General features: G+C 32.9%; 1 protein-coding gene and 1 long non-coding RNA gene across 5 annotated transcripts; one reads left to right on the forward strand and one right to left on the reverse strand.

The window, feature by feature from the left end:
* Positions 1-1,290: 1,290 nt before the first annotated feature.
* Positions 1,291-3,185, reverse strand: LOC119637538. 4 transcript variants are annotated; one of them, XR_005247275.1, is made up of 6 exons: positions 3,116-3,185; positions 2,753-2,878; positions 2,584-2,686; positions 2,429-2,525; positions 2,144-2,366; positions 1,291-2,081 (listed from the first exon to the last, which is right to left on the reverse strand). It is a non-coding gene; the product is annotated as an uncharacterized LOC119637538 (long non-coding RNA). The 4 variants fall into 4 exon arrangements; XR_005247274.1 differs by lacking the exon at positions 3,116-3,185 and adding an exon at positions 2,936-3,081; XR_005247276.1 differs by lacking the exon at positions 3,116-3,185 and having other exon boundaries at positions 1,291-2,062; positions 2,753-2,906.
* A 55-nt stretch (positions 3,186-3,240) lies between these two features.
* Positions 3,241-25,484, forward strand: LOC119637537 (GPI inositol-deacylase). The gene is made up of 17 exons (XM_038033604.1): positions 3,241-3,459; positions 3,588-3,734; positions 3,796-3,871; positions 3,942-4,423; positions 4,482-4,661; positions 4,887-5,048; positions 5,127-5,215; positions 19,842-19,992; positions 20,065-20,200; positions 21,298-21,427; positions 21,496-21,621; positions 23,106-23,299; positions 23,373-23,559; positions 23,627-23,777; positions 23,837-24,057; positions 24,118-24,213; positions 24,271-25,484. The coding sequence occupies exons 1-17, from the start codon at positions 3,325-3,327 to the stop codon at positions 24,422-24,424; spliced, it is 2,817 nt and encodes a 938-aa protein (XP_037889532.1). The 5' UTR covers positions 3,241-3,324; the 3' UTR covers positions 24,425-25,484.

Below are 25,484 nucleotides of genomic sequence, written 5' to 3' on the forward strand. Positions count from 1 at the left end.
AGTCATTAGCCAATTGCTTTTTTGAATTGTGAAAAAAGAAAGAAAAAAAAATAGAAAAACTTGGAAGAGTTCCTTATTTTATTTATGAAAAGAAGAAAATTGACTTTTATGTTTTACAAGATTATGAAAACCGCAGCGAGTGCATTAATTCGCCTCGTATTAAAATTGCAACGAATTAGGAATGTAATGAAAATAATCGTTGAACATTTAATATTTTTAAAGGATTCATAAGTAAAGAAATTCAGAGTGGTTACATTCCTGTTAAAATGGTTTCAAGTTTAGTTCAAACATTTTTCCAGACTAAAATCCATGCCGTGACCGACGTAAACCATATAAATATAAAAGGTTTATGATACTTACGATACAGGCATATGCGTGCATATCATTTGAGCCATGTCTTACAATCAAATCGACATTGAAAAAACGAAAATGTTATAGTCAAAGCCGGCATGTTTCCAACTTCTTAATGATCTTTTAAATCAGCATGCAATTGGTTTTGTGTATGTTCAACTTTTTTCGCCATCTTCTTGCCGTTTTATCATTACGAAAACCGTCTACATCAAATCCAATAGCTCTTACTACATCTGCTTTGATAATTTTGCGTTTGCAGAGGCATCGTAGTTCCGAAACCCTCGGTGAGACTCTAAAAGCTCAGCAAAGCAGCGGCGATATGTATTTACCTATATATCGAACGAAATTATTTAATTGTTTATTTTTTTTTATTAAAAATTATAAAAATTCGTATTTAATTAAAAGGACCAATGTATATATTTGGCGAGTTTTAAAATAGGTGAGTTAAATAATATTGTTAATTAAAATTAGTTATTTAGTATTAATCTTTAATTCACAATGTTTTCAACACAATCATTAATTTAGAGATTTTGTGATACACATTTTCGCCTTTAATTTATTATTCATATTGTTTATTTTAATTATTAATATGATTTCTAACTAATTTGCTTTGTTTGTTATTGGCTAGCAAAGCAAGTTTATTCATTACACCACACTTCCACTTACAACACATAACAATTATAAAAATTATCTAGGGCTAATTTATCGTATGGACCCCCCAATCACGGCGAGCAAGTCAAATTTTCTTAAAAGCTCTTTGAGTATGCTACACTAGCTAACTAAAAGAGGCATAATCAGCGGCCTGATTTATTGTCCACATGCTTCCCAACAACATTTTAAGCCCGTTTTTTTTAAGGGACATTCCGTTTGTTGCGATTTTTTATTTAAACTAGTTGGTATTGCCACAGCGAGCATGGCAATGGTCATGTTACGGTTTGGTATGCATTGGTAAATGGAGTCGAAAAATTAGTGTTCATGTATGGCATTGTAAACTAACAGGATTATTTAAGCACATTGAAGGAAAATTTGAAAGAAAAAGCTGACAAACTTAGTATATTGGAAACACCCCAATTCACCCAAGATAGCGACTTCAAGCAATTCCCATTTAGTTCAAGAATGGCTCTTATATAATTGTCCCAAAATGCCTCATCCTCTTCCGCAAATCACCAGGCATGAACCCCATTGAAAATATGTGCGCTGAATTCGACAGTCATGCGGCAAAACACGCAATCCCTTTCGTCCAAGACCTAAATAACAGGCTATAAGAAGAATAGAGTAAGATCCCTATTGTCCACACAAGAAAAATTATACAAAATTTGCCAAAACGTGTAAACGACGTTAAGCAAGATGGATACCCCACCAAATTATTTTTATTAATTTTTAATAATACGCTGTTTTTTCTTTGTATTCTTCCTGGTATTAAAAAAAGCCAACATTAATTTCACTTAATGTGACTCACTATACATAAAATTATTGGTCGCCAACTTTCCAGTCAAATTTTTCTTTACAATGCGTTAATAACTAAGAGAGATGTAAACACTAGTATATAAAAGGTGCTCAAATTCAAAACTATCATTTCCATAGGTCGCCGGTGCTGGAATATTCAAATAATCTCCTTCGACTTTATAGTGGACGCAAATGTTGTGCAGCGCTGCACAAATTTATGCGACTTCACCCAGCTTTTTCGGCTATAGAAGCTCTTCCGCACTTCCTGTAGAATACGCCAGCGACTTAGAGAAATATTCAAAAACTATAGTTGCATTTTCGAAATACTAAACGCTGTAACACTAACCTTTATACACACCAATGCTTAGACTATAGAAGGTATCCTCTGTAATTTTTTGACGCTTTAATTTTTTTTGCCGCTAACCGAGCAGCCAAGTATTGCTACTATGCTCAATCCAGCGGTTTTTTAGATAAGTTCTCTGATCGGAGTGCCTGCACACAGGCGTACCATGGAAAGATTCCAAAAATTTAAAATTGACTGCCATCGTTTTCATTTGATGATCGAAAATCTAGAAAGAAATGGTTATTTATAAACAAAAAAATGTTACTAATGTGCAAATATTCATATTACCCTCTGCACAAAGCTTTCTTTCTATCCTTAGATGATAACGTGCTTTGAGCAACATTGACAGTCGGCCGCTTTGGAAATACGGAACTTCTTCATAAATCTACATACAACAGTATAACACACTCGTAGACTGCAAATATTAGAAACAATTTACTTACTGGCTTTGAGATAGCCTTAAGGGGTCGGAAGCATCCCACAAAGCCTCTATCACTTGCCTCGTGGTGATCCTTTCTTACGCGTCGCAGTTGTCCTTGTTCTCCTCTTCAATAAAAGAAAGTCACAATAGATTTTAACTCGATATTTATAAAAAAAAAATGGTACTTTTACCAATTTTTTTCTTTGTCTTGACAATTCACAACTGTAATTTCGAACACACTTTTTTTAAGGTATTTTTAAATTAATAATTCATTGCCTTTACTTTTCTTTTACAGTTGTTTTCTTACACACTCAATTCTAAAAAGAGAGATTTGTGGTAACTTTTCTTGATTTATACTCAATCCTAATACTCACTCTGTACATACTAATACTCTCTCTATATATATTAATACTCAATACTTATACTACTTTGGTCTCAGCGACAGCAATTTTATTGTCGCCAGATTTGACGTAACTCAGAGAGCACATTTGGAGACAATCACCAACAAAATTGCTAACATGATTAGGTTTTATTGGTGAATGTCGCCTGCTTACATGATTACACCCCAGTATGCGGAACGACGTAATATTTTATATTTGTGCGCATTGTTGTAATTTTTCATTTTATTTTGAAACATTAGAAGTAGTCTTCTCCCATTTTCAACTTCGTAAAAATATTGTCTTGAAAACTTCACTGTTGTTCATTATAAAAAACAATAAAGTCAAACAGGAAGAACGTTCATATTTTTAGAGATATGTAAGAAATGTTGAAAAATTTCATCGTGGTTTTAATAACGTTTGCATTTGGTTGGTTTTTGTATGGAGCCCGTTATATATTTTTAGAAGTAGAGGAAAATGCCTGTCGCATGACATATATGTTCGGTGAACCCCAATTCTTGGTAACTTAAATAGAAATGTAGATGTGCATATCTTGATTTATACCACGAATCATCCATGAATCCACCTTATCCTACGCATTTGCTTAGCGTAAATTCATATAATTCTTTTAATTAATCTTCTCTTGTAGAAATTGAAATTCAAAGAAAATAAAGAATTTCCCCATTATGGCCTGTATTATTACTATGAGGGTCCGGTTCAGCAAAATATCAAATATTTAACGCTAAGAGGTGCTCCAGTGTTATTTGTACCTGGCAACGCAGGATCTTTTAAACAGGTAACGTTAGGTAACTTTATTCACTAACATTCGGATAAAATTAAAAACTTGTATAAAAAAGGTGCGCTCATTGGCTTCAGTGGCTTTGCAAAAGGCATTGGATAACGAACACAATATACAGTTAAATTATTTTGCAAGTATGGTGAAATTTAGTATTAACGAGGATATGTGTATGTATATGGAATATGCATAATTTTTCCTCTGCAGTTGATTTTAAGGAGCAATTATCTGGCTTTTACGGTGGTTATTTGGAAGATCAAAAGATGTTTTTAAAACTCTGCATTCAAGTCGTTTCAAACATATATGAAAAAAAGAAAAGTGTAATCATTATCGGTCATTCAATGGGAGGCAAAGTGGCGCAAGCGGTTTTAGAGCAGCGAGGCGATTTTACGAAAATCAATAGTATAATTTTTATCTCTTCTCCACTGGACATTCCCGTAATAAATCTTGATTATGAAATCCAAAAGTTCTATGTGAATAATGAAAAATTTTTGTCAATCAATCGTGAACGATATTTGGCACACAACGAAACGAATACTTGTGTTGATTTATATCAAAATGTTTCGTATTTTCGAAGCCAATCAAGTTTCATGGAAAATATCCTGATGATATCAATTGGTGGTGGTAAAAGAGATTTAATGGTGCAAGAATCCTTAACGATATCTAAATATTCTGACATACATGCAATGGTAAAACTTTCTGGCGTTTTATTTTTCCAGTTTTTGATTTTACTTCGTTTGCGCATAGACTTCATCAATACCAAAGGTTTGGTTGAGTTGCGATCACTTGTCCTCAGTGTGGTGTCTTCAGCTGGTTAAGGTCATTAATCGCTTCATTTTTGCTGTAGCTACCGTTGATTCTCGCAATGACGTATTCTATTTAGACGAAAAGGGTTTACGTGTTCAAGCAGCAATGAATTATTTTGTGGTAATATTTTTAAAATTGTTTCGTTATCGCATTTAAATTGTAATCCCAGAAGTCCTCTTACTGGTACGCTATTATATATTTATATATATCATGATTTATAATTCTCTTAGCGACGCGTGTTTATATTGCAGAATATATAAACTATCTACGTATTAAGTATTCGATATCACTAGTAATTTTGAATAATATATTAAGTAGTAACTTTTGTATTTTATGCATTTCTAGAAACCTCTAAATAGGCATAAGGTAATCGAGTTGTACTTCAACAGTAATTATAAATCCGTGTGGGATGAACAATCTAAAATAGTTTATGGAAAGCTATTTAAAAATGGTTTACGGCATTATTACAATCAGCTGCTTACAATCCAAAAATACAAAGATTATAAGGTACAGAAAAAACGTTTTTTTTACCCTTAGTATTAATTAGCTTTGCTGATAAATATTTCATCATTATTTACTTTTTAGAAATTTTTTATGGAAGTAACCGGTCTCGATGAGAATAATTGGCTTTTTGCGTGCTTAGAAACTTTCCACGAAGGTAATTCGCTTGGATGGTAAGATTAATATTTTGTAGCAAATTTCGACCTGTATGTTTGCAAAGCTTTTATATATTTTGTTAGTAAAAAAAGAAAGCAAAAACTCTTGTCTGATTTCTTTTAAAAATAGGATCATAGGTATTAATCTGTGGTGTTTCTTTTATACTGACAGTTATTATCAACTGATAGTTATCTACATTCCTCCTAAGTCTACTTTACGTTAAAGGAGATTTATTTATATTAATTTGTCCCTAATGTTTAAAACAAAACGTAGAGAGCTACGTTTCCGTAATTATATATTTTATTTATATAATGTATTTATATTACACGAGTTTAAAAGAGAAATGCGACGAAAACTAGTTAAGGCATTTATTCGGACTGCATACTTGTGCCGTTCCTATGTTGAAATTGCTTGTGCTTTTGTGAATAATAATTCACAAATTTCATTACTAAGTAAATCGATGTGAAGGTACGTAGAGATATTGAACATGAAATTTCAAGAAGCGAACTTTTGCCCGCCAAGAAGTGTGACCACTTTTTTACACTGGTAAAGTAGAAATGCAAAACACCAAAATGCTAAAAAATAAGTATTCAAAAGAGAGCAATTACTTCGCTCGTTACAAAGCGAAACTTTTATAAGTGAGAATCAAAAATAACTTTTGCATGGCAACGCAATAAATAAAATAGTGTTTTGGGTTTGACGGACTCGCAAAGAAAACATCTTTAGAAGATTTTTCTTCGTATTCAAAAAGTAATTGCGAAAGAGGGTAATTCATTTCACCCAGTCTTGAAATCTAAGCAAAAATTCCAAATCTAATTAATTAAAACAGCACCTTTCAAAGGATCAGAAAATGGACTACATTTCTGTCAAGAGACATTGGAAGCAATTAGAATGCAACCGATTTCGCTTGTTTGGATTTGCTTCTCTTTGGTCTTCTGCAGGACAATTTTAGCACAAAAAGTAAAGCAGCCTAAAAGTAGTCAGCGAATTTCTTGAATAATATTCTACGCCGTCATTTGACACAAATAATTTATGAATTTCAAAATTAGAATACAGACAAGGCGTTTAATTATTTGCATTGAAAAAATTGTAAAATTATATATAAACAAAATGTGAGCTAAGTGGTAATAAGAAGAAAGATTACACTATTTACAACGTATAGCAATTGTCGTAAGAGCACGTTAAGTGGATACGGAAGAAATACTTAAGATAGACCGACCCTTTAGTATACCATTCGATTCAGAATCATCTTATTATCAATTTAAATTTTCCTTTTCGTCTGTCTGTCTATTCGTGTAATTTTGTATTCAATCATAGTTTTCGGGATATTTTTGAAAAAACAGCAGTAAAATTTAGAATCTTGGCATAATAAATGACGAGAGAAAGTTTGGAAACGATCGAATAATTTCTTCAAATTCCTCTCATATAAACGTTTTTACAAACAATGAAACGTTACATATTAATAACTATCTCTTAAAACTCTGAAAATTAAGATGTACAGAACGATGTTATCAACGCATGCTATCCCGTCCAATTGGATAAGAATATATATTCGTCATATACAAAAAAAATTATTTTGTTTTGTAATTATAAAATGCTTTTTGCACCGTCGTTAATAACTATATATTATTGTTAAAGTGTCCAGTATCACGACTTTCAACTGCTTTAATTATAGAAAGAAAGTTGTTTGCTCCGATAAATACAAGACATTTTTAACATTAACATCGATTTTCAATAAAACATATTTTCTGCTTGTTCTTGTGACGTCGTTGTGATCAGCAAATTTGTTCATCATAATTTTGGTACTTTGCCAGCATTAAACGATCATGACGCATGCGGCAGGCCGCAGATTTGTACGCTTTCCAATATTCACAATGATTTACGCTTCTCTTTTGTTCATTTTTTTCTTGAAAATTTTGCCAATTTTTTTATTGTTTGATTGAAGCATTCGGTTGTTTCATAATATTTTCTAGACTTGTGGATTTGCCGCGTATATGTTGTACTCCTTTCAACTGTTCTGCGAGACAATAATTTTTGGCATGTGCAATTTTTGTAATTTCACCGTTTAATTGTTAGGATTATAGATTATGTTAGATTATATTATAACAGTGAAATGAAATTACTTAAAATAATTTTTGAATTGAAATGTAAAGAACAACGTTGTACGAAAGTTGACAGAAGTTTAAAGGTAAAGAATTTTTTTTTTCCTAATAAAAAAGGTATTTTTATTTTATTATTTTCGAGGAAGAAGCTTCAACACATTTGGTGTGCCTCGAAAATTATTTTTAATTTATCACTAAACCTGCGAACAGGGATTGCTGATAAGTGTTATAGACTAAGAAGATTTAAATTTTCGTGTTTTCTGCCGTACAAGAAAAGTCATTAGTTATGGAACAATTTTGTAAAAGAGTGTTGTCAATTTTCCACTGTCAATTAAAATTTAATAATTAATTTAAACAGATTGCCATAAACTCAGCACTGTTTTCTTTATGCACATTAGTTGTCATACGTTCTATTTGCGAATCAGTGTATTATTTGAGTATATTTTTCAATTATTTTCAACCTTTCGATTATGAAAAGAGATAACAAATTATTGATTTAATTATTTACTTATTAATTTTCAGAAGAAAGTAAAGTATCTTTATACTTTAAAAACGCTCTTCACTCTTTCGAACGCATACATCTTATGCATTTTATACTTTAAGTGTTGGCATTTTAAAAGATTTTTTTCCTTGAAAGCTTATCAAGGCAAATTGGTCTTTAAATTTTGCAGTGTGAAGAATCTGCCCGAATTTCTCGAAATGGGACGAAACAGCAGTTTGCAAAAGTCAGTCAAGACCGTTAAACTTGTTTCATTTTTGAAATCAGATAATTTGAAATGTTTTGCATATAGCACTAAATTTATTCTAACTTTTACACTTTTTTAATCTTGCTTCTAAATGTGGGAATGAAAATCTAGGGTTTGTAAGATATTGTCCGTTACAGCTTATCAATATCATTCGGTTTGCTCCATTATTATTATTATTATTATAATTTTAGACTAATGAAATAAATTCTTAGACTAAAACAAAAAAGACTCGCACTAGCACTATCAGCTCTAATTTGTAAAAGTTCATTAGATATTGAGCCTAGTAGTTTTAATAAAGTAATGCACTGTATTGATATTCTGTTCTGTAGCTGATTGTAAAATGTCCATAGGATTAGTCCCTCCAAATACAAAACTTTTAGCCACAGAAAAGTTAAGGTAATTACAGAGAATCTGCTTTGTAGTGAGAATTTGTCCACAATTGCAGATTAGGGAGGCAGACTCCATTGGTGGGTTGCAATTGTATGACCAAGGCTAATTCTCGAAAATATTTGGATCTCGATTTTCTCAACACTTGTTGGATATAAAGGGGGATTTAATTAAGGGTTAATAAAAGAGCTAGTGATGGTCCTGTAGATTTTCTTCTGTAATTTTCTCACAAGCAGCATACTTCGCCGCTCGAGCAGCCCGCTCATTTCCCAATAAACCGATATGACTAGGTACCTATAACATTTCAATTTTTTCGTCGGGTGTTGTAATAATATTCCTTAATTTGTCGATGGTGCTCCATCTTGAAGTCGAAGGATTCCGTATAGCTTGTAATACAGACAAACTGTCAGTAACGATGACAGTTTTGAGTTTGTTTTTATGGGAAAGGTTCGCAGCGTGAAGGATAACTCTGGCTTCGGTTGTGAAAGTTGAAGTACTTTCGTGAAATATGTGATTGAGAAGAACCTGTCCTGAAGGATTTACCACGGCACAAGCAGGAGGCAGACCACAAGATTTTTAGCCGTCTGTGTATAGAAGATGCTAACCAGTACTCTTCAGTATTTGGGTTTTTTCAGCAATTAGATTCCTGAAGACGTAATTTGGAGTATCTTCTTTCTTGTCCATAGACAGCGAAATCTCAAAAGAGCAGTCTTTCAAAATCCATGGAGGTTTAACACCAAAAGAGCGGAAAATTTTTAAGGGAATGTTTAATTCCTTTGCGACATACAAGCAATAGTCAGTTGCAGATGGTGACTTCGGAATTTTCTTCGCAATAATAATCTTTCTCACGTCATCACCGAGAATAGAGTTGTTTGAATTAAGAAGCTTGGGGACTACTTTAGCTTTTAACTCATAAAGTCTATTTTCTAAATCTGGGAGACCAGTTTCAATTATAATACTATTTATGGGCGTCGTCCGAAAAGCATAACAACTTACTATGAGGGTTCGGTGATAGAACGATTTGAAGATGTTGATATTAGATTTGCAGCTATTGCCGTAAATTATCAAAACAAAGTCAATCTGACTGCCTTGTTCAAATAGAATTTTTAACCGAAAACAGTGTTTTTTAACGATATTTGTTGGAAAACATGAGCCTGAGAATATGGACCGTTTGCACGTTTTGTACTGATAAGTCATTAATATGCATCAGTAGATTTCTTGCAACGCATATCTTCTTTCGACATATGTGCATTTTTCTTAATTTTTGTATAAAAATTTTAGCCACTAACGAATTTTCCCAGGTGGAGATCTCTCTTGCAATAGATTCGAGGATGTTGATTGCCTTCGTGCCATCTTTTCTTTTGTAAAATTGTATACATCGTCCGTGTAGAGTCAATGTCCGATTCTCGGTACACGGCAAAGAATTTTCGTTAAAGGCGATCTGGGAAAGCATAACATAAAGAGGCGATTCTTGCGGAATGCCGTTCATTAGCGGAAAGGAATCACAAATAATTGTTGATTCTAACTTTGAACCGCCGAAGCGGTTTGATGTAGTTGATGAATTTGGGTCCAACATTCCGTGATTTCAAGAGTATTAAAACAACATGAAGACACGATTCCGTTCGGAAATTGCTTTGCTCGTAAAATAATCAATACGGAAAGGAACGTCGATGCACCCTCTACCCCACTTGAAACCGACTTGTTTGAAACTAAGTGCCTTTGAATTTTTTAATTGCTTCCTGAACAGAGCATTGGCCCTTTCGTATAACAACAAATAATCGTTTTTCCTCACTAACTAAAGCGTGTTGTTCCACCAAGGAAGCCTAGCTATAAAATTTATCTTTCATCTTTTGCTTTACTAAAAGTTATCGTTGGGAAAAATTAATTTACCACTTCGTTACTCTCCCCATAATTAATTTGGAATTAACACACTTAGCTTGTCTTCTACTCTCTAAGTCCTTTTATTTGAAATCCATATCGCTGATATTATTGAGAAAAAAGTAATCCAGCAGGTCCTAGTGCCCACCATATTTATTTAAGAAACGACGCATTTTTATGCACATAACATAGATTCATTTGAAAAATGCAAAAAATAGTTTTCAACATTGCAGCTTGTTTAGCTTATGATTAATAACCATAAAACCTCAAAAAAGTAAAAAAAAGAAAATTTAATCATCTGTAATCTTGCGTGTGCATGGACTTTTTTTCCATTTTTTCGTATAAAAAGTAGCGTAAAGTAAATGTGGAAGATTTCAGCCTTCTATGGTTTATTATTTGTGAGTAATGGGCAAAAACTCACAAGTTTTTGTTTAGATAAACGAAGTTACGTTGAGTTTACATTGCCCTGCGAGCTTGCGCTCTGACTAATTTGTCCCATTTTCAATATCAATCTGCGAATAAAAACTTTCAATGGAATGGTAGATATGGCTCAATCAAGTCATAATATCATACTGATCAAGAATGTATATATTTTATAGTGTCTCTGAACTTCTGGATATTGCAAACATGATAAAATGTTTATATCCCCCATCCCTCAGTGATGGGTATAACGAAATTCGTTTTTGTTGTGATTGTTATATTAGACGAAACGTTTTTGCGGAAATCGCGCCTCACCATTTTATTAAATACGTTTTTGACTAATGTTAATTTTGTTGCCATGAACAAAAAGTTGGAAGTAATGTTTCTTATATTTATAACTAAGAGAATTAATATTGACTAAGACATATTTTAATGGCTTAATAATAAATTATTATTGGCAATAGCCGGTCTTATTAAAGGTATTTTATATAAAATAAAAGGAGTGTAGTTTTTACGAAAAAAGTTAAGATACGCAATTGGTTTCAATCAAACAAGTTGCCGGTAGATTCACCTTTTTTATTAATAGTCTTTCGCTTTTCTCGACATACTTTGACAGCATGATTTCGAACTAACTATACGTACCTTCCTCTCCCCATTTATAGATTTTATTTTACCGCGAAAAACAATTTTGCTTTCGCTTTGCAACATTTTGCTTTCTGGCATCTATATAACTTTTTTAAACTTTCCTGAACCTTTTTGGACATGCCGCTTTGTAGGTAACCAAAAGTATAAACACTTTTGGCAATTTTACAGGTTGAATTAAGTCTAAGTACTTTCATTATTTTTCCATTACTTTTTTTCAATTTTATAAAAATCGCGTATATCCAATCCATCCAGTGTTTTATCGATGATCAATTTAGGTGTTTAATTTTACACATAATTAACCCTTTCGTTATTAAGGTTTCTTGAGAAAAATGTCCACCGCAACCTAAGATTTTTTAAACAGAAAGAAATATGTCACATATGTGTGACGGTTAACAGCGAACGAGCTATGGCCAAGTAGACATTTACGGGTATTTTTGATATCAACTCGACAGGTCAATACAATTACACAAAAACCTTTCTTTATGTCTATGATAGACACATAAAATTTATCAATGTTCGAAAGTTAATAATTTTAATTTTTGATTACTTTTGATATTATAAAGTTGTATATTTTAGTAACAAATTTTTGGTATTGACTTCGTTTTAGGAAATTTTATGTTCTTTTTTTTTGTTTGCCCATTGACAATTTCGATCGCTCTTGTAAAATGAAATTGTTTGAATAGTGCTTTCCAGTTGTTTACAGAATACATGAAAATACAAGTAAAAGTACATTGTTATAATTGGGCAGCGGCTGATTTTTATGGGCCCAATCTCATTTCGCTTAAAAGAAGAAGAAAGATTACTTATGTTGTGAAAATATACCACAAATAACATCTCGTCATAACGTAAATTTTTAGTTTCAGAGGAACTTTTATATGGGAGGAATCTCACAAACTGAAGCGACGTCGTCTGTATTTGGTAATATTAATCTGTCTATCGAGAACTTCTTAGTTTTCGTCGATTTTCATCATAGTTTAGGCAAAATTATACCTTATTGCCGTAAGGAGTATTATTTATTAAAAGGCTCTCATAAAAGAAAGGGCTTCGAAAGCAGATTTATGAGTCAATTTTCATCACTAAATTGTGAAAATTTGACCCTGTTATATTCTTTGTTAGCATCAAATTTTGAATCTACGTAAATATGTGCGTCTATCTTTATGTATAATGAAAGTGCTAAACATTCTCCTTGTCGTAGAAATAAGGATATCAGCTTCCAACTTTGCAAAACCATAGGAAATATTTTAAAATTTAAAACGTACACTGTTTGCAGGACCAGACACAGGTATTTGTGGACATATGTGTAACACTCAGAAAGTCTTGGACCCATATTTTATAATACCGACCGATTCAGAATCATTTTCTCAATCGATTTAAGCTTGTTTATACCTGTGTCTGTTTGTCTGATAAGTTGTCGTCTTTCTGGAATTTACAGATCGCAAAGTTGGGACAAATTTGAAGGAATTTGGTATATTGGTATCGTTTGGCCTGAACACAAACGCTACCAAAAATATATTGGATCAAACTCCTTATGCGATCGCACTCCATATAATGCCTTGTTTTAAAAATGTTAAGAATGGTACCATTATACATCTTCTTTCACTTTTCCTAATACTGTCTTTCACTAACATTTTTAATAATATACAAAAAATTATACATCATTTTTATATAAATACATAATTTCCATGAAAGCCCTGATTAGTACACTTTTTTGGTTGTCAAAGATTATATAATTTTCGATAATAAGCCACAAATTACATTTCATTGTCTTAGACGGTCGTGATTTCGTGACCGCCCCTGTATGTTGTGGTCTAAAAACAAACCTACGTAATCCAAGTTGCCTATGGCTAGTTTATTAAGAACCAATTTTCATCAAAAAATATGAAAAATTAGCCCTACATTGGACCTACATGGTTGAAATTCGGTATGATTAATTTTTATGTCAAATTATTTTTATAAAAAAATTTTTATCACAAATTATTGAAAATTAGGTATTCTTATCATATAAAGGCTCAGTGTTCGTGGGAACAGTCGTATGGCAACGGGTTCAAAAAATTACCTTATCCGATCCAGTTAGACCAGTTTAGAATGCCGGAATATTACTAGTAAGCGATTTTTGTCGCGAAATCATGAAAATAACACTATTTTTTACATAACGGCTTATCAAAATAAGGCTTTATATGGGGTGGTTGAAAAAGTGGTCCGATTTCCAACACATTCCAAAACACGTCAGTTTATCAAATTTCATCAATTTATTTCGAAAATGGCCCTGTACGTTGAACACAAGAATAAAATAACTAAGAACATTATAGTCGGGTAAGGCCGACCATTAAATAGCCTACATCAATTCGCCCACTTTGGTAATAATACTCCAGATTATTTTAATGCAAAGGCGTTTTCATGAAAGTTCGCATATTTGAGGATGCCTAAAATATTATAGAAGGGCTTGTTTATCAAGACAACCCTTACGTATGCTAAGGTCTAAAATATATAGACCTATGTTATCCAAATTTCCTCCTGGTAATTTTGTTACTAAATTACTACTTTAAACTAATTTTCATCTCAAAACATTAAAAACTAATCCGTTTTTGAAAGGCTTAGTCTTTATGGGAAATGTTATATAGAGTGGAATCCAAGTATTATAGCTATGTGTTTTCAGTTTAGGCCATCAAAGTTTTATGTTAAATTATTATTGTGAGTAAAGTTTTATTACAAAACATTAATAATTAGGTCTTTTTGGCGTGTAGGGATTTACATTTCCGGCGCTTATATTCAAAAAATAGACCTGCGTGGTCCAAATTCGGTAAGGACAATTTCTTTGTCAATTTGCTTTTATGAACTAATTTTCACCATGAAGTATTGAAAATTGGACCTTCTTATTATATAAAGATTCAGTTTTCGTAGACATGGTTATGTAAGAGGGGGTTCAAACATGTGCCCTCGCTGAACCAAATATTTCATACCAATTTGGAATGGCGGTATACTATTACACAGCGAGTTTTGTCGAAAAATGTTGAAGTTTGCAATTTTTTGCATATGTGCAACGACGATATAACGGCTTTTCAAAATAAGGCGTGGAAAAAGAGCAGTCGAAGCACAATGTTAAACTATTTAAATCCGGGGTACTGGTTAGTCCAAACAAGAACGAATCACGTAGGTCTACATGAAAACTGGCACATTCTTTTGAAAACGAAATTTTGTAATGGTGTTTATGGCTTTCCCCTCCATAATGAGAGTGGTTAATCCGAGGCTTTCGTTGCAAGAAAATTTTTTGTTGATTAAGTAGGCCTTCACTTTGCTGTTTGATTTTTGTTGTACAATCCTTATTCGCGCTTTCTTTATTCTCGGTTTCACAATTCGCGGATTAAAAAATGCGACCCAATTCCCATATTCGCGGCTGTAAATTTCTTTATTCGCGGATTTTTTGTGACTGGTTCTGGAAGTGTTTTGTTTCTGAAGTTGAAATTTATATAAAAAAACAGAATTTAGACTTTAAGGCATTCCTAGTTTTGGACAATGCACCAGGTCATCCTCGCGAACTTGAAACTATGCATCCAAACATAAAAGTGACATTTTTACCTCCCAACACGACGTGTTGGGACCTGTGGGCTAAGGAATAATCCTTCAAAATCATATTGGATAATATGGAATGTAATCGTGATATGACTGTTATAGAATGCAGGAAGGAAATTTGATGTAGCAAAATAAATACATCGTACACATAAAAGAATCATTGGAAGGACTAAAGCCACACACATTGAAGTCATGCTGGAAAATACTGTGGCCTGCTCTGACTGCCGAAAATGACGAAGAATTTGTGCAAGTTTAAACTTTGACTGCAAACATAGCCAAAATCGCGAATAGGACGAGGTGGGTTCGAACAGATAGAATCAAGGAATTGTTCGAATCGTAAGATGAAGATTTGACTGAAACCGACTCGGAGGAAATGTTAAATTCACAGCCCATTGAAGAAGAGACTTCAACAAGCACTGGAAAGGGGACATTTAATTTGAAAAGTCTTAGTAAACGTTTAAGAATGGCAAATGGGCTACGCGATTTCGTTATGAACATTGATCCGTCTGTGGAACGAAGTCTTATTTTTACGAGGCAAATTGCAAATGCAAATGCTGCGTTTCAGTCAGAATTGAAGGAGCTTTTAAAAACTGCAAAGCAAGAGAAACTTACCAAATTTTTCAAACCATTATCTAAGGCTTGAGATAATTAATCAAAATGTTCAAAAACTTCAATTAAATTAATTTTTTTATATATATGATTTTTCTTTATTTTGTCACCTAGGAACGTATCCCCTATAATCGTATATAAATTACCATTCCGTATTCACGGTTTCTGTAGTCGCGGCATTTTTATGGAACGTATACCCCGCGAATAAAGAGCTTTTACTGTGTTATTATTTTTCTTGCCTTTTCTTGGGGATTTTGTTTTACAATCGGTCAGAAGAAGAATAAGTAAATAGGAAAGAAAAAAAGTATGTAGGAAAGAAACCAGCAGGAGAAGTGTGTGATGCGCAGCGCGTTGATGTTTAATTCTCGCAATCGTTAGCTTCACCATAAATTTATGTAACTGTTATAGATACCGCTTTAATATTTTTATTAAAAAATTCACTGTGTTAATATATAACCTGCTCATTGACATCTCGCTGTCTATGCCCAAAAAAAGATACTCCAAATTACGTCTTCAGGAATCTAATAGCTGAAAAAACCCAAGTATTGAAAAGTACTGGTTAGCATCTTCTATACACAGACGGCTAAAAATCTTGCGGTCTGCCTCCTGCTTGTGCCGTGGTAGATCCTTCAGGACAGGTTCTTCTCAATCACATATTTCACGAAAGTACTTCAACTTTCACAACCGAAGCTAGAGTTATCCTTCACGCTGCGAACCTTTCCCATAAATACAAACTTAAAACTGTCATCGTTACTGACAGTTTGTCTTTATTACAAGCTATACGGAATCCTTCGACTTCAAGATGGAGCACCATCGACAAATTAAGGAATATTATACAACACCCGACGAAAAAATTGAAATGTTATAGGTACCTAGTCATATCGGTTTATTGGGAAATGAGCGGGCTGCTCGAGCGGCGAAGTATGCTGCTTGTGAGAAAATTGCAGAAGGAAATTTACAATACAATCATCAACACTACTCTTCCATTAACCTTCAATTAATTCCAACTTTATATCCAATAAATGTTGAGAAAACCAAAATCCAAATATTTCTGAGAATTCGTCTTGGTCATACAATTGCAACTCACCAATGCATCTTGAAGAAGTCTTTCTCCCCAATCTGCAGTTGTGGACAAATTCTCACTATAAAGCACATTCTCTGCGATTGCCTTCACTTTTTCTTGGCTGGAAGTATTGCATTTGGAACGATTAACCCTTTGGACATTCTAAAATCAGCTTCAGAATCGAATATCAGTTCTATATATTACTTTATTAATACTACTAAGCTCATTGTCTAATGTACATTTATTTAAATTAGAGCCGATAGCCTGTGTTGCTAGTGCTCAATATCTTTTTTTTTATAGTCTACCAAAACGTGAAATATAGTTATTTAGGAACTTTCAGACGACTGTATTTGCGTTAATATCTCTCAAAGGTTATACCTCAAGCAGTAATAGTGAAGTCGTAACGATGATCTCTCGATGGTGGCGTCTCCCCAACTAAATCCATTTGTATATGTTCGTACCTTCTTTTGGCCATACGAATCTACAAGACGTGCGATTCGGTATGTTGATACTGACGGCAATGCTTGGAGCAGGTGTTGAGTTCTTTACTTATATCTGCCCAAAAATATCTAGTTGCACTGAATCGCCGTATTGATTTAGTGCCTGGGTGACATATGCCATGCATGTTTTCGAAAATAGTTTTTATTAACTTCTGTAAGACATATGGTCTCGGACATTTGCCAGAACATTTACATAGGATTTTGAAATTCAATACAGGAATTTTAAGAAATTTTAAATTAGTGTATAGTTTATTTAATATATTTTGTAATGTTTTTTGTTCGTTGTAGAGTATCTTTAAATGTTAATCTGTTGGCTTAAAGGCATCAATTTCAAACGCTCTTGAAAGTGTACCTGCCACGATATTGCTGTCTCCGCGTATGTATTGAATGTCACTAGTAAATTTAGAAATATACCCCATATGTCTGCTCTAGAATGTACCTACCTTATTTTCAGAACACTGAACGCCTACGCAAGTAAAAATCCTGACTCCTTCAGTGAAAATAAACCTTTTCAACTCAAGCAGCTATGAGAAACCACGTTTAATTGTTTTTCTTATTTTTACGCAATTTTCTAAAAAGCGTAAGCAAAAGTTTCCAATCTTATGGTTAATATTTGAGCTTTATTTATGCAGCCTAACTAACCCAGTCAGACTCACAAAAAAAAAAAACGAACATTTATGTACGTAAAAATGATAGATAAGTAATGGCGTGTCTTATCTAACAGTCTCATAGTCCGTTAGTTTACACCTATGTATTTGTTGGTCCATTACGTCATTGTCTATGGTTACATTCCTACGCACGCACACACGCACACATTTATAGTTTATCGTCGCGGAACCTATTATATATTTAGTTTGAAGTATTTGTTTTTTTTTTTCCATTATCACTTCTTAAAACTAATGTTATTTATTCCTTAGTTGATGTGTTCCTTGCATTCGACTGCAGCCTCAACATCACCGTAATCCATTTCGATAAAATCTTCAAGGGTTTTAATCTGATGGCGTCCTCTATGAACGATAACAAATGCACTATAGCCAAGCCTACCTTTGAAGCTGTACTTAAACACTTCATTGCTTTTTTTTTTCTTGATTTAATATTTTTTTCTATTTGTTGTCTTTAATTTACAACCCTACTTTTGTTAATTAACTTTTACAAAGTTATTTTATATTTTTCCTTAATAGTTTTTTCTTCTTTGGAAATTTATTGAAAGTAATAGTAATGGCGAATATCATTATATATTTTTACTCGCACATAAACAACATTTTTTTAGCGTTTATCCTTTATTTTAAATTTACCGACTTGTATTTGGTTTTAACGGAGTTTTGGAAAATAATTTTTCCTTCTTTTTTATTACTATTCAATATAATTTTACAAAATTAAAAGTCTTCTTTCACATCTTCAAGCTAATTTGAATTTCGTTAATTAATCTTTTTATCAAAGTTAAAACAATATAAAAATGAAGAGGTTATCTTTAATACTTTGAAAACAGTGTCTACTCCCGTTGATCTCTCTTTTCTTTTTCCTCCTGAGACTAATTTCTTTGTCAAAACCTACCCTTATATTATACCAACGGACTTCGGACTTCTTCTCATAATTCTCTCTCTAAATAGTGTTACTATGTGAGCGAAGAATAATGAAAAGAGATCTTAGTTAAGTCCCATTATTATGAATTAAGCTAATATTTTTGTTAAGAGCAAAGACAAAGACAAAACATTTTTATGTTTGTCAGGCCCAAGAAACTAGTAGTGCGTACATGTTTTCACTTTATTTCTAAAGATCGTCAATTTACCTTTGCTTTATGAATATATAATAGGAAATCTGACAAGTATCACAACATTCAATAAATTTCTATTCTGATACATATATATGGCTATACCTTTGACGGACCCCTATAGTTTCCGAATAGTACGAATCTTCAAATGATACGTGTCAAAATTTCATGAGATTCCGACCGTTAGTTTAGAAGTTACAGTTTGGTTTTTTTGGTCAATTTGGTGCGTTGGTGGTTGTAGTGACGAACTAATGATTTATCCATTGTCTTATATAGAATCAAAATATCCTTTTTGTTTCGCCTAACGGACACCTAGCAGCGCTCTAAATTGTCAACATATTGTTGTCAAAAGTGAGCAAACGTGGCACCTATTTCGAATAGAGCTTTCTCACTGTCAAGTGTTCGTGAAAAATAATAAATACACTTGTGATTTCTCTAAATTGTCAGTTTTTTCACGCACATTGTAGTCTGCCAAAATTATTATGTCGGCTTTTCTTATGTTTTCCAGAACAACTGCCGATTTGTGGTGACCACCCAGCGACTCCCATCCAACATCATCGATGTTTCTACGATCGCGTTTAAATTCAGTATGCCAGTTATTAATAACTGACTTCCTTTGTGCAGCGTCTCGGTAACGCTTATCAAGCGACTTTTTATCTGTTCGATAAAAACAGGAAGTGCTGTTTCTTTTCCTTGTTTTGAAAATTACAAAACCGGGGTCACTGTAACCTGGACACTAACTGTCAGAATGTCATGAAATTGCGACATGTATCGTTCGAATATTTGTACTATCCAGAAATCATATGGGTCTGTCAACAGTGTATGGGTCAGATCAGAAACTTCCTGAATGATGAGTTAGGCAAGCATATTTAAAAACATCTCCTGAAAAATAGATGAATCTGCACGTGGATCTTCTTTGATTTATTTCAATTAATTCGCTCATCTCTTTAAGCAACAAAGGAATTCCGATATCTCACTACATTCAAAATATACCGGCGCAGGATACATTCCGATCCGTAAGCTTAATTGATGTCGAACATGTTTTAAAATATTACCCCAATTGGACTCATATAATGATACGATTACCACCTACAAATAAAAAGGCAAGTTCTTGTACAATATTATGAATTCAACATATTACAATTTCACAATCTGTTTGCATTATATAATTTTAGGTTTCTTTTAAAATCGATATTTACAAAGCAAATGAACGTAAGATTATTTTGAAGGCTCCGCGATTTTCCTTTGACCGAAAAGTTCTGATAACTGAAACAACTCACGCAACTATGCATTATATGATTTTAATTCAAGGTAAAGTTTTAATTGTTATTTTCTATATAATTTTGACTAAATACGGTTTGATACGGAAAAAGATATTTTGTAGGTTCGAAATCGTTAGAATAGAACCGTCATGTTTTGTTGGAAGCTTTTTTTAGAAAATAATTTCTTTCTAAAAATAAGGGAAATCTCTAGTTTTAGAATTGAAGTCTAAGGAAACTTTTTAAGTAAGCAGGCTTATACAATGACTTTCAAACACCAGGTGAAATATTTCCCCATTCTTGATTTTTTTAATGTTGCAAATTGTCCAAATGATAAACCAAAAATCTGCCAGAGCAAAAGGTGCTTTCAGTGAAGACAGCATTGATGCTGTTGCTCGCAGTGTGCTTGATAAACCAACACAATGAATTATCTAATGTTTACATTAATTTATTGAGTATTTGGCGAATTTTGCGCAAAGATTTACATATACATCCTCACAAGATCCAATTAATACAATGTTTGGAGTTACACTTGTAAGAACTGCAAACATTAAATTATTGAAGTCGAAGTTTTCAGATCGATTACTTTCACGAAATTTTGCCGTTGACGGGTCACCTAGATCTTCCGGTTTAAATCCGTTGGCTTATTTTCTTTGGGAGTTTTTGAAAAGCAGAATTTATTTGGACCGTCCAAAAACAATACCAAATTTGAAAATCAATATACAAAGCGAAATTAATGGGTTAAATGAGCTTGTGTACACAAAACCTGCCCAAAGTTTTAGTGCTCGCAGGAAGGCCTATAAGCGCACTCCTTATAAACATTGTTCGTATGTAATTATAACAAGTCATGCTTTTGTCTTTAATAAGAGTGTCCATAAATACTTAAATTACTTTATGTTTTATAATTATTATAAGTACATTAAGAGAAATCTCCGAATGTTTTTTTGGTTAGCAAATAATAACTTTTTTAGTTTAATCATTAATTTGACTACAAAGCATTCGAATTACTGTTTTTCATGTTGAAATTCTGTGACAGTGGAACTCCAATGTAAACATTCCGTTTAGGTTTAAATGGTGTAGACTTAAACCACAAAATATGTATAGCATAAATGTCTATACTATGTCGTAATTTAAACGATGTTTTTTTAGATTTGGAAGAACCTATTTCAACATTGAGGTTTGATATTGAGCCAATTGCTTGCGTAGACAAACCTTTCCAAATCACAGGAAAAATATGCGTACCTTGGGTTCGTGGCTTCGAAAGATATAAACATTTAAGGTATTAACTGTGCAATTTAATTAACGTTTATTCGACATATATACCTAAACTTTGCATATTTACTTCAGCCATAATACGCTGGACAAAAGTATTTACGTTAATGTTCCTATACCTACACCGACGGGATACAACACCTCTGTGAATCCAGTATGTCTTGAACTATTCTTGGACCCACCTTGCCGTTATAAGATAAGGTAGTAAATTGCGTGAAACGTCTTTTTACAACATTAATTTCTTGTTTAAATGACATCTTTAATTTCGAGTAGTTGCTGAATATGGTTAGTCAAAACATTTTGTTTTGTTTGAAGTAAACTTGTTATGCCAACTAACTTAAATAAAGTATAGCCCCCTCGTCGATAATATTCGGCGTCGAATTCTTAAATCGTACCAAATTTTTATATTTGTGGCTAGCTTTTCACTATCTTAGTTATTATGGGTGTATCTGTGGAAAGGTTTTCACTCATTTATGAAACAGTGCGGTTGTAAGCGTTCCAACAATCCCTAACGCGGCTATAGGAAGACAATTAAGTTAACTTAAAATTGCATATAGAAACTTGTTGTCCCTTGCTCAAACAATTTTTCCTATTCCGAACCAGCTAGTTATAAACCAAGTCCCCTGATTTTGTGAAATATCTTGAGATAAAATTATATTCATACTTAATTGAGCGATTTTAACTTGTTTTTATTTTCTTAGACACGTGAATATTCATTCACATATTTGTGATTTAGAATTTTTATTTACGTTTTTGCATACATCAGTTAAATAACGTATCGAAATTTATAAACATATGCATCATCTCATTTCTCAGATATTTCTTCAAATGCTATTCAGTATAGGTGGCGAACGCTTGCTTATAATGAATTTCTTGTATTTGGCTGATAATCTAAGGAAACTAAAAAGATGAACCGATTTTTCAAAAATTTGAAAGAGATGATTGATTTTTCAAAGCACAACGCAACTGGTTCACTGAAAAATCTTACCTGTTTTATGAAATTCATTAATTGCGAGAAGAAAGTAAAAGATTTTTCATCTTTATTGAGGTTTTAGATTATCGAGTCTTGGTGTGTACAGATTTTTCTCTACTGTGTAGAATTTTATGGTAAATGTTTGCGGTGGAATTATACAATTTCGCTACAGTCTCAAATCCTCCTTACAAAGTTCAAGTGTTGCGAACGAGTATATTTCACACTTAACAATCTGCAATTTCCCGGATGTATTTGCTCTTACTAACCCACTGGGAATACGTATTCAGCACTTGTCTCTGCCCTGATTGGCGTTCACGCAAACACCATGATATGCATATAATTCTGTTAGTTTTGTATGCTTTTTACAACAACGAAAACCTTTCGTTAGACCGATACTTAACTGACGGCACATTACGTACATTAATGCATGTGTGAGATCGCAGTCTAATTTTAAAAATTGATAATAAAACATGAGCATAACCCATTACAAAAATTGAGAAGCATTTTCAGCGAAACACAATTTTTCAAAACTGCACCCAGCGTAACTTCGAGGGTTTTCATTATTATTTTATATTAAAAAAATGAAGGTATACTGGTGAAATATTATTTATTGTCAACAGAGAAAATTTAACTTTTTCATTAAAATCTAGCCGCTCACAAAAAAATCAATATAATTTATTTCGTAATCTTCGTTATTTTTAAAAAATACAAGCTACCAACTCTCAATTGCTGGCACCGCTTCGAAAATTGTTCAAGAATTTTATCATTGGTTGCCTGCGCATTTGACGAGTGTTCTTCTTATAATTTTAAAGCACGAAATCGTCAATTTTCAGAATCCAAGAAACTCGTGGTTTATCAAACCCTACGTTGCATTTTTTCAATATAAATCTTTTTATATAATAACAGGTATGGTCATAAACTTTAAGGTAATAAAACAGTATTTGTAAAAAAATTTCTATTTTAACTATCCTTCTTTTAGCATGTCGTCTCTTAAGAAAACTGTTAGCGCCATTTGAGATTTTACCGAGTGCTGCAATATCAAATTATACCATCTATATTTTAATTGTAATACACAGTACTGCCATCGTTGTTTCCATTTTGTTTGTATCTATAATTTGGATAATGCTGGTGTTGTACGGAAACCTGTTGTATAAAGTTGCATCCAAGTAAAGCCATCTGAAAAGAAAATTGTTAATTTACTTCATTGTTAACTACTTCATTCTAATATTACAGTTTAGTGGGCATATCCATACCTTTATCGAATGTGCTTACGCAGATGGTTCCAGCCTTACCACTGAGTTTCGGAATTGTCTTCATATCGATTGCCTATGCTTCATGTAGTGGTGTCGCGCTTGCCTTGGCTTCAGTATTCTATTTCGTAACGGTACAATAACGTGCCGAAAAGAGTAATTGTTAATAAAGGGCGTTTACGTTTACTTACAGTTGGCGAATACATACAAGCGCTACTTGCAAAGCTGGGTTTTAGAAAACTTAAATGAATTGCACACAAGGTCATCAAATAAGCAGAATGATACGGGACAAGCATCGTGTAATTACTGTGAAGGCTTAATGAATTTGACTTTCCATACAATAATGTTGTTACTCTTAATAACCATGACTGTAATAAATTGTGGAGTTACTATAGCTTGGATGAAGTCCGAAAGGTATATTATTTTGTTCAATTAATTTTGAGATCTAAGATTAATGTATGTTTGGTTTCTAAGCAATGGTTTCACATTTAGTGACCCCTTCCTGTTACCAGCGATCATTGTGTTATTATGCATGAGTATATTATTGCATCTAAAGGCTCCTCACATGTCGTATGTATTTTATATGTAGTTATATTTATAATATTCTGAACATATTCCGTCGTTTAGTTTTGGATACCATATCATCGTCATCACGCTTTACCTTTGTGCCAGTGCTTGCATACTTTACTGCCAGGAACATATATTTGGGCTGAAATATACTATTGCACTTGTCTACGTTCTTATTACAATTCAAGAACTGCTTCACTGTATTATAAAATGATGACTTTCTTAATATGTTAGGTCAAAGTTAGTACAATAAAACTTACTGCTTATATTGCTCACAGTTACTGATATATCACTAACCATCAGGATAATCACGTGTCTGAAAATTAGTTTTCGTCTGTGATAAAGCCAATAGTTAATAAACGTTTTTTTGCGATGACGTAAGATTTCCGTGTCTTTTTCGTCACTATCATTCATGTGTTAACGAAGAAGCAAAAAAAAGAAGCAAACTTGTATTTATATTTATATGTGGCTGTCAACATCCAAAAAGTAGCAGCTAGTTGTTCTGCTTGATAAATTGATAAACGAACCTTACTTTTAGCTAAAAGGGTGTGCGAACCACGGCGCATTAAAGAAATTTCAAATTTATTAAAAAGGAAATAGGCATTTCGCTTGTAACAATCAACATCCGCTGGAGTGAACGCATCTTGTTTAAGGCTAATAGAAAAGCTAGTTTTTTCTGCATTTTTTAAATTGATGGAGCGAACAATTATATAATGATAAGTATTCTTCAAGCGAATTATATGCATTGATTCGCTAGGAAGTCGCTGACCATTTTTAAAATAATAACAGAGTGTAGTGAATATGTTGTAGTGTGATCGAATATCATGGTTAATATGCATCCACTTTGAAGTGTGACAGAACTATGCAAAATTAGCATAATTCATTTGTAAAAAGAAAAAAGAGAATTATATCAGATGTCAACTAGCTGAGAGTTGCATTTCGTAATGCGATACAACGCTAGGCGCCCTAATCAAATTAATCTTTCACAGTTTTATGCTTACGCTAGCAATAAGATATTTTGAGAAATTTACGTATAAAGAGCCATGCCAAAATTAAATAAAGTCAATTGTTATGAATTAACTATTCAACAAAACGTTTCATTCGCTGCATTGAAGGCGTTCCAACTGCCTACTTTATTTAGCTAGGGACAACTTCTAGCCGATCTCTGTGTTGGAAGCTGATCGTCTTGACGGAAACAGCAGAGCAGTTTAGAAACTTATTCTGCATGAATACCAAAATCACCCAAAAAGATCCATAGAGAATCTTTCTATAAC

This window comes from Glossina fuscipes, unplaced genomic scaffold (assembly GCF_014805625.2).
Source record: "Glossina fuscipes isolate IAEA_lab_2018 unplaced genomic scaffold, Yale_Gfus_2 60, whole genome shotgun sequence".
In the NCBI taxonomy this organism is placed as follows: Eukaryota; Metazoa; Arthropoda; class Insecta; order Diptera; family Glossinidae; genus Glossina; species Glossina fuscipes.